The sequence below is a fragment of the Ranitomeya variabilis genome, chromosome 2 (assembly GCF_051348905.1).
Source record: "Ranitomeya variabilis isolate aRanVar5 chromosome 2, aRanVar5.hap1, whole genome shotgun sequence".
In the NCBI taxonomy this organism is placed as follows: domain Eukaryota; kingdom Metazoa; phylum Chordata; class Amphibia; order Anura; family Dendrobatidae; genus Ranitomeya; species Ranitomeya variabilis.
The window spans coordinates 886,855,242-886,871,433 of NC_135233.1; the positions used below are offsets into that span (position 1 = coordinate 886,855,242).

The 16,192-nt window shown below is 44.4% G+C and overlaps 1 protein-coding gene across 5 annotated transcripts in view; it reads left to right on the forward strand.

Annotated features, from left to right (window-relative positions):
* MCF2L2 (MCF.2 cell line derived transforming sequence-like 2) overlaps nt 1-16,192 on the forward strand; it is a 508,511-nt gene that overhangs the window by 415,580 nt on the left and 76,739 nt on the right. For 2 of the 5 annotated variants that reach the window (XM_077290424.1, XM_077290423.1), the window contains exon 27: nt 15,398-15,493. The exons of the other annotated variants lie outside the window; for them this stretch is intronic. In XM_077290424.1, coding sequence (XP_077146539.1) covers nt 15,398-15,493 — 96 coding nt within the window. The remainder of the gene's footprint in view (nt 1-15,397; nt 15,494-16,192) is intronic. 5 annotated transcript variants of the gene reach the window in all.

Below are 16,192 nucleotides of genomic sequence, written 5' to 3' on the forward strand. Positions count from 1 at the left end.
TTTTCCTCTGCTAGCTTTATTTAGTCCTCCGGCTGGTGCTGGGCATCTAGAATCAACGTAGGCATGCTACCCGGCCACTGCTAGTTGTGCGTTAGGTTTAGTTCATGGTCAGCTCAGTTCCCATCTTCCAAGAGCTAGTTCCTATATATACTGATGCTATGTTCTCTTGCCATTGAGATCATGACATTGGTCTGTCCTGGAGTGGCACCTGGCATTCATCGGGATCCAAGTCTAACCTCACCATCAAAGGCTCTAGTGAACAGTCCGGTGCTCACTTAGTCACGTCCTTCCAGGTTCTCCGCAGTCCGAGGCACAGTGGTTCCACAAACCACATCCGTGGCAATCTGTGACCTACCCATAGATCTTAACAGGTCTGTGATGCTAGTCACTACTCACAGACAAGCAGTGAGGCTGGGTAGTGAGGAGGTCTGAGGTCAAAAGCCACAAGAATACGTCATATATAGAGGGGTGGGACAAAGGTGTAGTCAGGTAACAGTCCAAGGTGGGAATTCCAATAAGGTAGCATATCATTACAAAAGGGTTAGGCAAACGGATGGTCAAGGCAAATCTAAGGATGAGCAGAAAAGATCAGAATACATAACTAGGATCACAGAACAAACACACATCTCTTCAGCAAAGCTTCAGTTGGGAGCAATCTAAGGCAGAGAGCTAGCTAAATAGCTAGGTAATAACTGTGAACATGGATGAAGTCCTGGAGCACCCTGGTCCTGATTTGACGGCTAAACTGTCACTCAAGACACTGACAGCTCAGCATGTCCTAGCATCCGATTGGACAGCTGAGCTGTCAATCACCATACAGACAGCTCAGCACATCCCTGTCCTAGATTGGATGGCAGAACTGTCATTCACTGCATACTATCACACTGATAGGAGGTATCGTGATAGGTCATTTACAGTCATGGTCAATAGTGTTGGCACCCGTGAAATTGTGCAAGAAAATGAAGTATTTCTCCCAGAAAAGTACTGCAATTACACATGTTTTCGGAAAAAGGCAAATTTGACATCATTTCACACAAAACTCCAAAAATGGGCCAGACAAAATTGTTAGCACCCTCAACTAAATATTTGGTTGCACACCCTTTGGAATAGATAACTGCAATCAATCACTTCCTGTAACCATCAACAAGCTTCTTACACCTCACAACTGGAATTTTGGATCACAGTTCCTTTGCAAACTGCTCCAGGTCTCTCACGTTTGAAGGTTGCCCTCTCCCAACAGCAATTGTAAGATCTCTCCACAAGTGTGCAGTGGGATTTAAATTCAGACTCATTGCTGGCCACTTCAGAACTCTTCAGTGCTTTGTTTCCATCCATTTTTAGGTGCTTCTTGAAGTATGTTTGGGGTCATTGTCCTGCTTTAAGGCCCTGACCTAAGACGCAAACCCAGCTTTTTGGCACTGGGCACTACATTGCAGCCCAAAATCCTTTGGTAATCTTCAGATTTCATGATGCCTTGCACACAGTCAAGGCATCATGAACCTCCACCATATTTGATTGTAGGTACTATGTTCAGCAACTTTAATCTTTTATCCACATCTAGAGAGATTAGCTTCAGTGCCATGAGTTGTAAACTTCTTGGTTATGTTGTGTACCGTGGGCAAAGGAACCGTAAGATCTCTGGAGATGGACTTGTGTTGTGGATTCTGTTTGTGGGCTCCCTCTGGTGGTTACTGCTGGTACTGGGTGACTTTGGTGGGTTGCGGCCTTTGGTTTCCACCTGTCCATCAGAGGCTGGGTGTTTCCTATTTTACCTGGCCTTTCTGTCATTCCCTTGCCGGCTATCAATGTATTCAGATGTGCTCTGTTTTGTTCCTGCCTACCTGCTCCCAGATCTTTCAGGATAAGCTAAGTGCTGATTTTCAGTTGTTTGTTTTTTTTGTCCAGCTTGCTTATTATGTCTCTATGCTAGCTGGTAGCTCTAGTGGACTGAGGTTCTCCCCATGTGCCATGAGTTGGCACATGGGTTCTTGTAATCTCAGGATGGTTTTTTGATTAGGGTTTTTTGCTGACCGCTCAGACCCCTTTTGTATCGTTCTGCTTTCTAGTTTACAGCGGGCCTCTATTTGCTAAACCTATATATATCATCTCTATGTGTGTGCCTTCCTCTCATTTCACCGTCAATACATGTGGGGGGCAACTAAACCTTTTGGGGTTCATTCCTCTGGAGGCAAGTGAGGTCTTTATTTCTCTGCAGTGCTAGTTAGCTCTTAGGCTTGTGCGTGGCGTCTAGAACCAACGTAGGCACGCTCCCTGGCTATCTCTAGTTGCGTTTGTCAGGCGTAGGGCAGCGGTCAGCCCAGGTTCCATCACCCTAGAGCTCGTCCGTTATATATTTGTACCTTGCTTGTCCTGTGCTATCCCTAGCCATTGGGATTCATGACAGTATAGCCGGCCCACAAAGTGTTAATTGTTGGGGCTGAAGCAGGAGAAAAAGAAGTGTTTAAGGGAAAATTTTTTTTTTTTTTTTTTCCCTTCAGAGTTTTGCTGCCTAGCCCTTAATTGCTGTCTAGCTGCTTCTTACCTCCTCTTAACCCTTGAATGGCTCTGATCTTAGCTGTTTAACATGGATGTCCAGGGTTTGGCTTCCAGCCTGAGTAATCTCGCGGCAAAAGTTCAAAACATACAGGATTTTGTTGTTCACACTCCCATGTCTGAACCTAGAATTCCTATTCCAGAGTTCTTCTCTGGAGATAGATCTACCTTCCTGAATTTCAGGAACAATTGTAAATTGTTTCTTTCTTTAAAATCACGCTCCTCTGGAGATCCTGCTCAACAGGTCAGGATTGTAATATCTTTCCTGCGGGGCGACCCTCAGAGTTGGGCATTTGCATTGGCACCAGGGGATCCTGCATTGCTCAGTGTGGATGCGTTTTTTCTGGCATTGGGATTGCTCTATGAGGAACCCAACCTGGAGATTCAGGCTGAAAAGGCTTTGTTAGCCCTCTCTCAGGGGCATGATGAAGCGGAAATATATTGTCAAAAATTTCGGAAATGGTCGGTGCTTACTCAGTGGAATGAGTGCGCCCTGGCTGCAAACTTCAGAAATGGTCTTTCTGAGGCCATTAAGGATATTATGGTGGGGTTCCCTACGCCTACAGGTCTGAATGAGTCTATGGCTATGGCCATTCAGATTGATCGGCGTTTACGGGAGCGCAAACCCGTGCACCAGTTGGCGGTGTCTTCTGAACAGGCACCTGAGACTATGCAATGTGATAGAATTCAGTCCAGAAGTGAACGGCAAAATTTTAGGCGGAAAAATGGATTGTGTTTTTATTGTGGTGATTCAGCTCATGTTATATCAGCATGCTCTAAACGCACAAAAAAGCTTGATAAATCTTTTGCCATTGGTACTCTGCAGCCTAAGTTCATTTTGTCTGTGACTCTGATTTTTTCACTGTCTTCCATTTCCGTTGATGCCTATGTGGATTCGGGCGCTGCCCTGAGTCTTATGGATTGGTCATTTGCTAAACGCTGCGGTTTTAGTCTGGAGCCTCTGGAAGTTCCTATTCCTCTGAAGGGAATTGACTCTACACCATTGGCTATGAATAAACCGCAGTATTGGACACAAGTGACCATGCGCATGACTCCCGTTCATCAGGAGGTGATTCGCTTCCTTGTACTATATAATTTACATGATGTACTAGTGCTGGGTCTGCCATGGTTACAAACTCATAATCCTGTCCTGGACTGGAAAACAATGTCTGTGTTAAGCTGGGGATGTCAGGGGGTTCATGATGATGCACCTCCGATTTCAATCGCTTCATCTACTCCTTCTGAGATCCCTGAGTTTTTGTCTGACTATAGGGATGTTTTTGAGGAGCCTAAGCTCAATTCGCTCCCTCCTCATAGAGATTGTGACTGTGCTATAGAATTGATTCCTGGCAGTAAGTTCCCTAAGGGTCGTTTATTTAATCTGTCACTGCCAGAGCATACTGCTATGCGGAATTATATTAAGGAGTCCTTGGAAAGGGGACATATTCGTCCATCTTCGTCCCCTCTGGGAGCAGGTTTTTTTTTCGTGGCAAAAAAAGATGGTTCCCTGAGGCCTTGTATAGATTATCGCCTTCTGAATAAGATTACAGTCAAATATCAGTATCCATTGCCATTATTGACTGATTTGTTTGCTCGCATTAAGGGGGCTAGGTGGTTCACTAAGATAGATCTTCGCGGTGCGTATAATTTGGTGCGGATAAAACAGGGTGATGAGTGGAAAACCGCATTTAATACGCCTGAGGGCCATTTTGAGTATTTGGTAATGCCTTTTGGACTCTCCAATGCTCCGTCAGTCTTTCAGTCCTTTATGCACAATATTTTCCGTGAATATCTGGATAAGTTTATGATTGTGTATTTGGATGATATTTTGGTGTTTTCTGATGACTGGGAGTCTCATGTTCTACAGGTCAGGAAGGTGTTTCAGGTTCTGCGGGCCAATTCTCTGTTTGTGAAGGGCTCAAAGTGTCTCTTCAAAGTCCAGAAGATTTCTTTTTTGGGGTACATTTTTTCTCCTTCTACTATTGAGATGGATCCCGTCAAGGTTCAGGCAATTTGTGACTGGACACAACCTACATCTGTTAAGAGCCTACAGAAGTTCTTGGGGTTTGCTAATTTTTATCGTCGGTTCATTGCTAATTTTTCCAGTATTGTTAAACCTTTGACTGATTTGACTAAAAAGGGTGCTGATGTTGCTGATTGGTCTCCTGCGGCCGTGGGGGCCTTTCAGGAACTTAAGCGCCGGTTTTCTTCTGCTCCTGTGTTGTGTCAACCAGATGTTTCACTTCCTTTTCAGGTTGAGGTTGATGCTTCCGAGATTGGAGCGGGGGCGGTTTTGTCACAGAGAAGTTCTAATGGCTCGGTGATGAAGCCATGTGCATTCTTCTCTAGAAAATTCTCGCCCGCCGAGCGCAATTATGATGTGGGTAGTCGGGAGCTTTTGGCCATGAAGTGGGCATTTGAGGAGTGGCGTCATTGGCTTGAGGGTGCTAAACATCGTGTGGTGGTCTTGACTGATCACAAGAATCTCATTTACCTTGAGTCTGCCAGGCGTTTGAATCCTAGACAGGCTCGTTGGTCGTTGTTTTTTTCTCGTTTCAATTTCGTGGTTTCATACCTGCCAGGTTCAAAGAATGTGAAGGCAGATGCTCTTTCCAGGAGTTTTGTGCCTGACTCTCCTGGAGACGCTGGGCCTACTGGTATCCTTAGGGATGGGGTAATATTGTCCGCCGTATCCCCAGACTTGCGACGTGCATTGCAGGAGTTTCAGGTGGATAAACCGGATCGTTGTCCACCAGAAAGACTGTTTGTTCCGGATGATTGGACCAGTAGAGTCATCTCCGAGGTCCATTCTTCTGTGTTGGCTGGTCATCCTGGAATATTTGGTACTAGAGACTTGGTGGCCAGGTCTTTTTGGTGGCCTTCCTTGTCTAGGGATGTGCGTACCTTTGTGCAGTCTTGTGAAGTGTGTGCTCGAGCTAAGCCTTGCTGTTCTCGGGCCAGTGGGTTGTTGTTATCCTTGCCCATCCCGAAGAGGCCTTGGACGCACATTTCCATGGATTTTATTTCTGATCTCCCGGTTTCACAGAAAATGTCCGTTATCTGGGTTGTGTGTGACCGCTTTTCTAAGATGGTTCATTTGGTGCCCTTGCCTAAGTTGCCTTCCTCCTCTGAGTTGGTCCCTTTATTTTTTCAGAACGTGGTTCGTTTGCATGGGATTCCGGAGAATATCGTTTCTGACAGGGGATCCCAGTTTGTGTCTAGATTTTGGCAGACGTTTTGTGCCAAGATGGGCATTGATTTGTCTTTCTCGTCTGCATTCCATCCTCAGACGAATGGCCAGACGGAGCGAACTAATCAGACCTTGGAAACTTATTTGAGGTGTTTTGTTTATGCTGATCAAGATGACTGGGTTGCTTTTTTGCCACTGGCCGAATTTGCTCTTAATAATCGGGCTAGTTCTGCCACGTTGGTCTCTCCTTTTTTTTGTAATTCGGGGTTTCATCCTCGTTTTTCCTCTGGTCAGTTGGAGTCTTCGGATTGTCCTGGAGTGGACGTGGTGGTGGACAGGCTACATCAGATTTGGAATCAGGTGGTGGACAATTTGAAGTTATCTCAGGAGAAGACTCAGCAGTTTGCTAATCGCCGTCGCCGTGTGGGTCCCCGACTTCTTGTTGGGGATTTGGTGTGGTTGTCTTCTCGTTTTGTCCCTATGAAGGTCTCTTCTCCTAAGTTCAAGCCTCGGTTCATCGGTCCTTATAGGATCTCGGAGATTCTTAACCCTGTATCTTTTCGTTTGGATCTCCCAGCATCGTTTGCTATTCATAATGTGTTCCATCGGTCGTTGTTGCGGAGGTATGAGGTGCCCGTTGTTCCTTCGGTTGAGCCTCCTGCTCCGGTGCTGGTGGAGGGAGAATTGGAGTATGTTGTTGAGAAGATCTTGGATTCTCGTGTTTCCAGACGCAAACTCCAGTATTTGGTTAAGTGGAAGGGTTATGGTCAGGAGGATAATTCCTGGGTGGTCGCCTCCGATGTTCATGCGACTGATTTGGTCCGCGCCTTCCATAGAGCTCACCCTGATCGCCCTGGGGGTTCTCGTGAGGGTTCGGTGACCCCTCCTCAAGGGGGGGGTACTGTTGTGGATTCTGTTTGTGGGCTCCCTCTGGTGGTTACTGCTGGTACTGGGTGACTTTGGTGGGTTGCGGCCTTTGGTTTCCACCTGTCCATCAGAGGCTGGGTGTTTCCTATTTTACCTGGCCTTTCTGTCATTCCCTTGCCGGCTATCAATGTATTCAGATGTGCTCTGTTTTGTTCCTGCCTACCTGCTCCCAGATCTTTAAGGATAAGCTAAGTGCTGATTTTCAGTTGTTTGGTTTTTTGTCCAGCTTGCTTATTATGTCTCTATGCTAGCTGGTAGCTCTAGTGGACTGAGGTTCTCCCCATGTGCCATGAGTTGGCACATGGGTTCTTGTAATCTCAGGATGGTTTTTTGATTAGGGTTTTTTGCTGACCGCTCAGACCCCTTTTGTATCGTTCTGCTTTCTAGTTTACAGCGGGCCTCTATTTGCTAAACCTATATATATCATCTCTATGTGTGTGCCTTCCTCTCATTTCACTGTCAATACATGTGGGGGGCAACTAAACCTTTTGGGGTTCATTCCTCTGGAGGCAAGTGAGGTCTTTATTTCTCTGCAGTGCTAGTTAGCTCTTAGGCTGGTGTGTGGCGTCTAGAACCAACGTAGGCACGCTCCCTGGCTATCTCTAGTTGCGTTTGTCAGGCGTAGGGCAGCGGTCAGCCCAGGTTCCATCACCCTAGAGCTCGTCCGTTATATATTTGTACCTTGCTTGTCCTGTGCTATCCCTAGCCATTGGGATTCATGACAGACTTGTAACCTCGAGATTGTTGATATTGTTCACAATTTTGTTCAATGTTGGGGCAGGGTCACTTTGAACCCCCATATCTCTGAGGGAAAGCGCTGCCAGCAAACTGTTGGCAAAATTTTTGTAGTTTTCCCTTCACAAACTATGTAACAAATTGCATTAATTTCTGCTTTAACAATGAATTACATAGTAAGCAATACTTCATGTGAATGTTCTTATGTTTCCTTATTGATAACATATGACATTTGAAATTTATGTGAATATTTTAAAAAAAATATTATCAGGCATAATCATTACATTTTCCCATCTCTTATGCAATAAAGTACAAATTGAAGCAAATTTCTGTGTTTGATATTTAGTGGCGACCAAAAGTTTTGCATTTTTTTAAAGTGTGATTACTTCTGTCTGGTTGTTTTGATGCCATTTTCCTAGTGATAAGTTGAAAGTGCATGAAGTTGTCGTCATGCAAGACCTTAATTTTAACCAGTATGCTTTAGAATATAGATATGGTCATTTAATGAAAGAAAACTGAATGCCAAAAGTTTTGGACAGACTATTTATTGATCACAACATAGAGAGTAATTAATTGTTTACAATGCCATAACTTAGTATTTTGTAGCATAACCTCTTGCTTTATTTACTGCACCTCACCGACGGGGCATTGAAGCCACTTGGGTATTCAAGACATCCTGAGGGATCTTGCTCCATTCCATTTGCAAATCTGCAAACAATTAATCTTTATTGCTATGGGTACGGGCCCCAGCTTGTTACCCTAACTAATCTCAAAAGTGCTGTATAGGGTTTAAATCAGGTGATTGGCTTGGCCATTGCAACAGGCGAACATTTTTCTTTGCTGACCAATTTTTGACTAAATTGGATGTGTGCTTAGGATCATTGTCTTGCTGGAATTTCTAGTCCCTGCCTACTTTGGTTTTATCATGTGGCAGCATTACATTCTTCAGTATATCCTTGTACATGATAGCATTCATATTTCCATCAGTTCTATGCAGAGAGCCAATAGCAGATGCAGAAAAGCAGCCATAAATCATGACAGTGCCACCACCATGTTTCACTGTAGGTGTTTGGTACTTTACATCATTATGTTTTCCAATTAGGCGGTATATATAGTGCTTACCATCACTACCAAACAGATTGAACGTAGATTCATCTGACAACACCTTAGAGCAATTTGACTCTTTCGATTGGCTGTGTTCTTTGGCAAACTTGTTGTGAATTTGGATTCTGGGCTCCCCCGGTGGCCGCTTGTGGAATTGGACTTGTCATCCTCTTTCCTGTTTCACCTGATTCCATCAGTAGTGGGTGTCGCTATTTAAGCTCATTTCTCTGGTGGTTTCTTGCCGGTCAACAATGTTATCTGATGCCTCTCAGTGCTTGTTCCTGCTTCTAGACTACTACTAGATAAGTTGGACTTTTGTCCATGTTTTGTTTTGCCTATTTGTTCCAGTTCACAGCTGAAGTTTTGTTACTGTGTCTGGAAAGCTCTCGTTGATCAGGGATTGCTACTCTGGCGTTATGAGTTAATGCCAGAGTTTAAGGTAATCTCTGGATGGTGTTTTGTTAGTGTTTTTCTGCTGACCATGAAAGTATACTATCTGTCTTCTGCTATCTAGTAAGCGGACCTCAAATTTGCTAAGACTATTTTCCTGCTGCGTTTGTTGTTTCATCTGAACTCACCGTCATTATATGTGGGGGGCTACTGTCTTCTTTGGAATATTTCTCTAGAGGTGAGCCAGGTCTTATATTTCCCTCTGCTAGCTATTTAGGTCTTAGGCCAGAGCTGGGCATCTAGCGATAAATAGGAAATGCTACCTGGCTATTTCTAGTTGCGCGGCAGGCTTAGTTCATGGTCAGTATAGTTCCATCTTCCGAGAGCTTGTCCCTCTATAGGCTTGCTATGATCTCTGCCTGCAGAGATCATGACAGTTTGACCGGCCCGTAAAGTGTTAAAGACCCAGGTTGAGAAAGGAGAGTTATAAGAAGTCTGCTGAAATTTTTTTTTTTTTTTTTTTTCCTCCAGTCTGCCTTGCTGCAGTCTTTTCTCTCTCTCTCCTCCTAATCTCTGTATGCTCTGTGTGCACCTGACAATAATGGATCTCCAGAGTGTAACTGCGGGTTTGAATAATCTCATCACGAAAGTACAAAATTTACAAGATTTTGTGGTACATGCTCCGGTATCTGAGCCGAGAATTCCTTTGCCGGAGTTCTTCACAGGGAATAGAGCTAGCTTCCAGAATTTCCGAAATAATTGTAAGCTTTATTTGTCCCTGAAGTCTCGTTCAGCTGGAGACCCTGCTCAGCAGGTTAGGATTGTGATTTCCTTGCTCAGGGGTGACCCTCAAGATTGGGCCTTCTCATTGCCAGCAGGGGATCCTGCGTTACGCGATGTGGATGCGTTTTTTCTGGCCTTGGGCTTGCTTTATGAGGAACCTCATTTGGAACTTCAGGCAGAAAAAACTTTGATGGCACTATCTCAGGGGCAAGACGAAGCTGAAGTTTTCTGCCAAAAATTCCGTAAATGGTCTGTGCTTACTCAGTGGAATGAGTGCGCCTTGGCGGCAACTTTCAGAGAAGGTCTCTCTGATGCCGTTAAGGATGTTATGGTGGGGTTCCCTTTGCCTGCAGGTCTGAATGAGTCCATGACAATGGCTATTCAGATTGATAGGCGTCTGCGGGAGCGCAAACCGGTGCACCATCTGGCGGTGTCTATGGAAAAGACGCCAGAAAGTATGCAGTGTGATAGAATTCTGTCCAGGAGCGAGCGACAGAATTTTAGACGGAAGAATGGATTGTGTTTCTATTGTGGGGATTCTACTCATGTTATATCAGCATGCTCTAGGCGTACAAAGAAGCTTGATAAGTCTGTTTCCATTAGCACCATTCAGTCTAAGTTTATTTTGTCTGTAACCCTGATTTGCTCTTTGTCATCCATTGCCACGGACGCCTATGTTGACTCTGGCGCCGCTCTGAGTCTTATGGATTGGTCCTTTGCCAATCGTTGTGGTTTTGATTTAGAGCCTTTGGAGACTCTTATTCCTCTGAAGGGGATTGACTCCACCCCATTGGCTAATAATAAACCACAATACTGGACACAAGTAACCATGCGTATCAATCCGGATCACCAGGAGATTATTCGTTTCCTGGTGCTGTATAATTTACATGACGATTTGGTACTGGGATTGCCATGGTTGCAGTCTCACAACCCAGTCTTGGACTGGAGAGCAATGTCTGTGTTGAGCTGGGGATGTAAGGGTATTCATGGGGACGTACCTTTGGTTTCTATTTCGTCGTCCATTCCCTCTGAAGTCCCTGAGTTCCTCTCTGATTATCAAGACGTCTTTGACGAACCCAAGCTTGGGTCGTTACCTCCGCACCGTGAGTGCGATTGTGCCATAGATTTGATACCGGGTTGTAAATATCCAAAGGGTCGTTTGTTTAATTTGTCTGTGCCGGAACATGCTGCTATGCGGGAATATATAAAGGAGTCTTTGGAAAAGGGACATATTCGTCCATCCTCTTCTCCCTTGGGAGCTGGGTTTTTCTTTGTCTCAAAAAAAGACGGCTCTTTGAGACCATGTATTGATTATCGGCTTCTGAATAAGATCACTGTTAAGTATCAATACCCATTGCCATTGCTTACTGATTTGTTTGCTCGTATAGAGGGTGCTAAGTGGTTCTCTAAAATTGATCTTCGTGGGGCGTATAATTTGGTGCGGATCAGGCAGGGGGATGAGTGGAAGACCGCATTTAATACGCCCGAGGGCCACTTTGAGTATTTGGTCATGCCTTTTGGTCTTTCTAATGCCCCTTCAGTTTTCCAGTCTTTTATGCATGATATTTTCCGCGATTTTCTGGATAAATTTATGATAATATATCTGGATGATATTCTGATTTTTTCTGATGACTGGGACTCTCATGTCCAGCAGGTCAGGAGAGTTTTTCAGGTTCTGCGGTCTAATTCTTTATGTGTGAAGGGGTCTAAGTGCGTTTTTGGGGTCCAGAAAATTTCCTTTTTGGGGTATATTTTTTCTCCCTCTTCCATTGAGATGGATCCCGTCAAGGTGCAAGCTATTTGTGACTGGACTCAGCCCTCCTCTCTTAAGGGTCTTCAGAGATTTTTGGGCTTTGCCAACTTTTACCGCCGATTTATTGCTGGTTTTTCGGATGTCGTTAAACCACTGACTGATTTGACCAGACAAGGCGCTGATGTTGCTAATTGGTCCCCTCATGCTGTAGAGGCCTTTCAGGAGCTTAAGCGCCGTTTTGCCTCTGCCCCTGTGTTGCGTCAGCCTGATGTGAATCTGCCTTTTCAGGTTGAGGTTGACGCTTCGGAGATCGGAGCTGGGGCAGTGTTGTCGCAGAAAGGTTCCGACTGCTCCGTCATTAGGCCTTGTGCCTTCTTTTCTCGCAAATTTTCGCCCGCAGAGCGGAATTATGATGTTGGGAATCGGGAGCTTTTGGCCATGAAGTGGGCGTTTGAGGAGTGGCGCCATTGGCTCGAGGGGGCTAGACATCAGGTGGTGGTATTGACTGACCACAAAAATTTGATTTATCTTGAGACTGCCAGACGCCTGAATCCTAGACAGGCGCGCTGGTCTTTATTTTTTTCTCGCTTTAATTTTGTGGTGTCATACCTACCGGGTTCTAAGAATGTTAAGGCAGATGCCCTTTCTAGGAGTTTTGACCCGGACTCTCCTGGTAATTCTGAACCCACAGGTATCCTTAGGGAGGGAGTAATTTTGTCGGCCGTTTCTCCTGATCTGCGGCGGTCCTTGCAAGAGTTTCAGGCGGATAGACCGGATCGTTGTCCGCCTGATAGACTGTTTGTTCCGGATGATTGGACCAGCAGAGTCATCTCTGAGGTACATTCTTCTGCATTGGCAGGTCATCCCGGAATTTTTGGTACCAGGGATTTGGTGGCAAGATCCTTCTGGTGGCCTTCTCTGTCACGAGATGTGCGAGTCTTTGTGCAGTCATGTGACGTTTGTGCTCGGGCCAAGTCTTGTAGTTCTCGGGCTAGCGGACTGCTGTTGCCCTTGCCTATTCCTAAGAGGCCTTGGACACACATCTCGATGGATTTTATTTCAGATCTGCCTGTTTCCCAGAAGATGTCTGTCATCTGGGTGGTCTGTGACCGTTTCTCTAAAATGGTCCATTTGGTTCCTCTGCCCAAGTTGCCTTCTTCTTCTGAGTTGGTTCCTCTGTTTTTTCAGAATGTTGTCCGATTGCACGGTATTCCTGAGAATATTGTTTCTGACAGAGGTACCCAATTTGTGTCTAGATTTTGGCGGGCATTCTGTGCTAGGATGGGCATAGATTTGTCTTTTTCGTCTGCTTTTCACCCTCAGACTAATGGCCAGACCGAGCGGACTAATCAGACCCTTGAGACATATCTGAGGTGTTTTGTCTCTGCTGACCAGGATGATTGGGTTGCTTTTTTGCCATTGGCAGAGTTCGCCCTCAATAATCGGGCCAGTTCTTCCACCTTGGTGTCCCCGTTTTTCTGTAATTCGGGGTTTCACCCTCGATTTTCCTCCGGTCAGGTGGAATCCTCGGATTGTCCTGGAGTGGATGCGGTGGTAGAGAGATTGCATCACATTTGGGGGCAGGTTATTGACAATTTGAAGTTGTCCCAGGAGAAGACTCAGCGTTTTGCCAACCGTCATCGTCGTGTTGGTTCTCGGCTTTGTGTTGGAGATTTAGTGTGGTTGTCTTCTCGTTTTGTCCCTATGAGGGTCTCTTCTCCTAAGTTTAAACCTCGGTTCATCGGCCCTTATAGAATATTGGAGATTCTTAATCCTGTTTCTTTCCGTTTGGACCTCCCTGCGTCCTTTTCCATTCATAACGTTTTTCATCGGTCGTTATTGCGCAGGTATGAGGTACCTGTTGTACCTTCAGTTGAGCCTCCTGCTCCGGTGTTGGTTGAGGGTGAGTTGGAGTACGTTGTGGAGAAAATTTTGGACTCTCGTGTTTCCAGACGGAAACTCCAGTATCTGGTCAACTGGAAGGGTTACGGCCAGGAGGATAATTCTTGGGTCAATGCATCTGATGTTCATGCTTCTGATCTTGTTCGTGCCTTCCATAGGGCTCATCCTGGTCGCCCTGGTGGATCTGGTGAGGGTTTGGTGCCCCCTCCTTGAGGGGGGGGTACTGTTGTGAATTTGGATTCTGGGCTCCCCCGGTGGCCGCTTGTGGAATTGGACTTGTCATCCTCTTTCCTGTTTCACCTGATTCCATCAGTAGTGGGTGTCGCTATTTAAGCTCATTTCTCTGGTGGTTTCTTGCCGGTCAACAATGTTATCTGATGCCTCTCAGTGCTTGTTCCTGCTTCTAGACTACTACTAGATAAGTTGGACTTTTGTCCATGTTTTGTTTTGCCTATTTGTTCCAGTTCACAGCTGAAGTTTTGTTACTGTGTCTGGAAAGCTCTCGTTGATCAGGGATTGCTACTCTGGCGTTATGAGTTAATGCCAGAGTTTAAGGTAATCTCTGGATGGTGTTTTGTTAGTGTTTTTCTGCTGACCATGAAAGTATACTATCTGTCTTCTGCTATCTAGTAAGCGGACCTCAAATTTGCTAAGACTATTTTCCTGCTGCGTTTGTTGTTTCATCTGAACTCACCGTCATTATATGTGGGGGGCTACTGTCTTCTTTGGAATATTTCTCTAGAGGTGAGCCAGGTCTTATATTTCCCTCTGCTAGCTATTTAGGTCTTAGGCCAGAGCTGGGCATCTAGCGATAAATAGGAAATGCTACCTGGCTATTTCTAGTTGCGCGGCAGGCTTAGTTCATGGTCAGTATAGTTCCATCTTCCGAGAGCTTGTCCCTCTATAGGCTTGCTATGATCTCTGCCTGCAGAGATCATGACACAAACTCAAGTCAGACCTTCTGGTTCTTTGCAGAGATGAAAGGCTTTTTGACTGGAACTCGTGCATTCAACCCTACTGCTCTTAGCCGTTGCACCACATTTTAGCAACTCACTTTGACCCCATATTCTTCATTCATTTCATGCAAAATCTGTACAGCTCTTTTATGGACATCAGATAATGGCTTTCTTAATAATATGATCAACTTTGGAGGAAGTTTTCCGTGTTCGTCCACTTGTAGGTTTGTCAGCTATTCCATAACCTTCTTTTTCTTTCTGTAGTATACAGTACATGACACTCGACTCTGAGAGCGGTTGAAATCCCTAGTTATCTCTTTTTGGCTTTTGCCTGACTTCACTCTCAGAATAATAAGCTTCCTGACATCTGGTGATAAATTTGTCTTTGTCTTTTCCATGTTTTAACCGAAAAACACACAAACCAAAAATTTTTTTGCCAGAATTCGACTACCTATGATAAAATATGCAAAACATTTGGACTAGAAAATGTAGGAAAAATAACATATACAGGGATGAAACAATGTCAAACACAATTTTCATCCTTACAGCTGACAACCATTTCCTTCCAGTGTACTAAAATCACCAGGAAAATGACATCACAGCAACTAGACAGAAGTAATTACACTTGTAAAAAAAATGCAAAACTTTTGGTCACCACTGTATATCTTTAGTCAAGAGGATACTCACAATCTGTCCCAGACACACACAATGGAGTCTTTTTTTCACATAAAGCTATTTAACCTATCCATATGTTATTATGGTTGGGCAGAAACCGAAGTACAAGTATAATACTGTATACTGACTCAACACTGTAAGCCAACAACATGCAACTGTGCTCTCCTGCGCTTTGGTCCAGATTTTTGAGGTGATTTTATTATTTCATTTATTTGAATCAGATCCAAATAGAGGTAATAATAACTAAATGATTAAATATGGTTTGTTATAGCTAACCCTTCATCTACACTCCACAGTTTCTAATAGAAATTTCTGCACAAAAAATAGTGAGGTCATCACCATCCAACCTTTCCCTTGTGTGCTTGCTGGTTATCCTAACTAACCTCACTCCCCTCCAGCTTTACTGCTTTCCCTCTCCCTCTCTCCTAGCTGATAATCCTGCCAGTCATAACCTTGAGCGCTCAGCGCTTGCTAGAAAGAGGTTCACATTGCAGGGCCTTTCGAACCGCAGAACTCCACCCAAAGGTAACCTCAACAATTTGCACTTTGTGGTGTCTTGTCTGCATGACCTCATGAAGTTGTTCCATCAGCATTCACCTTTCTTCTTGTCGCATCATCATTTATGTCCAAGCCACTAATAAAGAACATCCTGTAGGTACAATAGCATAGTCAGTCTACTGCAGGTTCATTTTTGAGTATGTCTGTGACTCCACTTTTATCCAGTAATTATCTTAGTAATTTAAGGAGGTCACCTTCTGTGGTTAGCAGAAAGTATGACCCTATAACAGTATTTTCACACCGAGTTTTCTATAGATGGAAAAATCTGACATTATATTCAAAAGAAAGCTACATCTGAAATCCATACAGTGTTCCAACAATATTTCTGTTTAATTTTTACATTTTTTTGTAGTCTTTTAACTTGAATCTAAAGTTTGGTGCAGATTTCCAGAAGAATCAGCATCAAAGAAAGGTCACATCCCGTTTTTTGTTTGTGCCACTAGTGTAAAAACCTTGCTGGAATAAAAACTACATGAACAATAATCAGGGTTTCTCATTGAAATTAATAGGGAACTTATTCAAAGAGTATTTGAAGCAGATTTCATGTTTTTTTTTTATCAGAATCTACAAAGAAATTCACTTAAAAAAACCTCCCTAGGAGCATAACCTAGTGATTGCAATTAGTGATTGGTACCTAGCATCTGTTTCCTGAAGAGACATCAAATA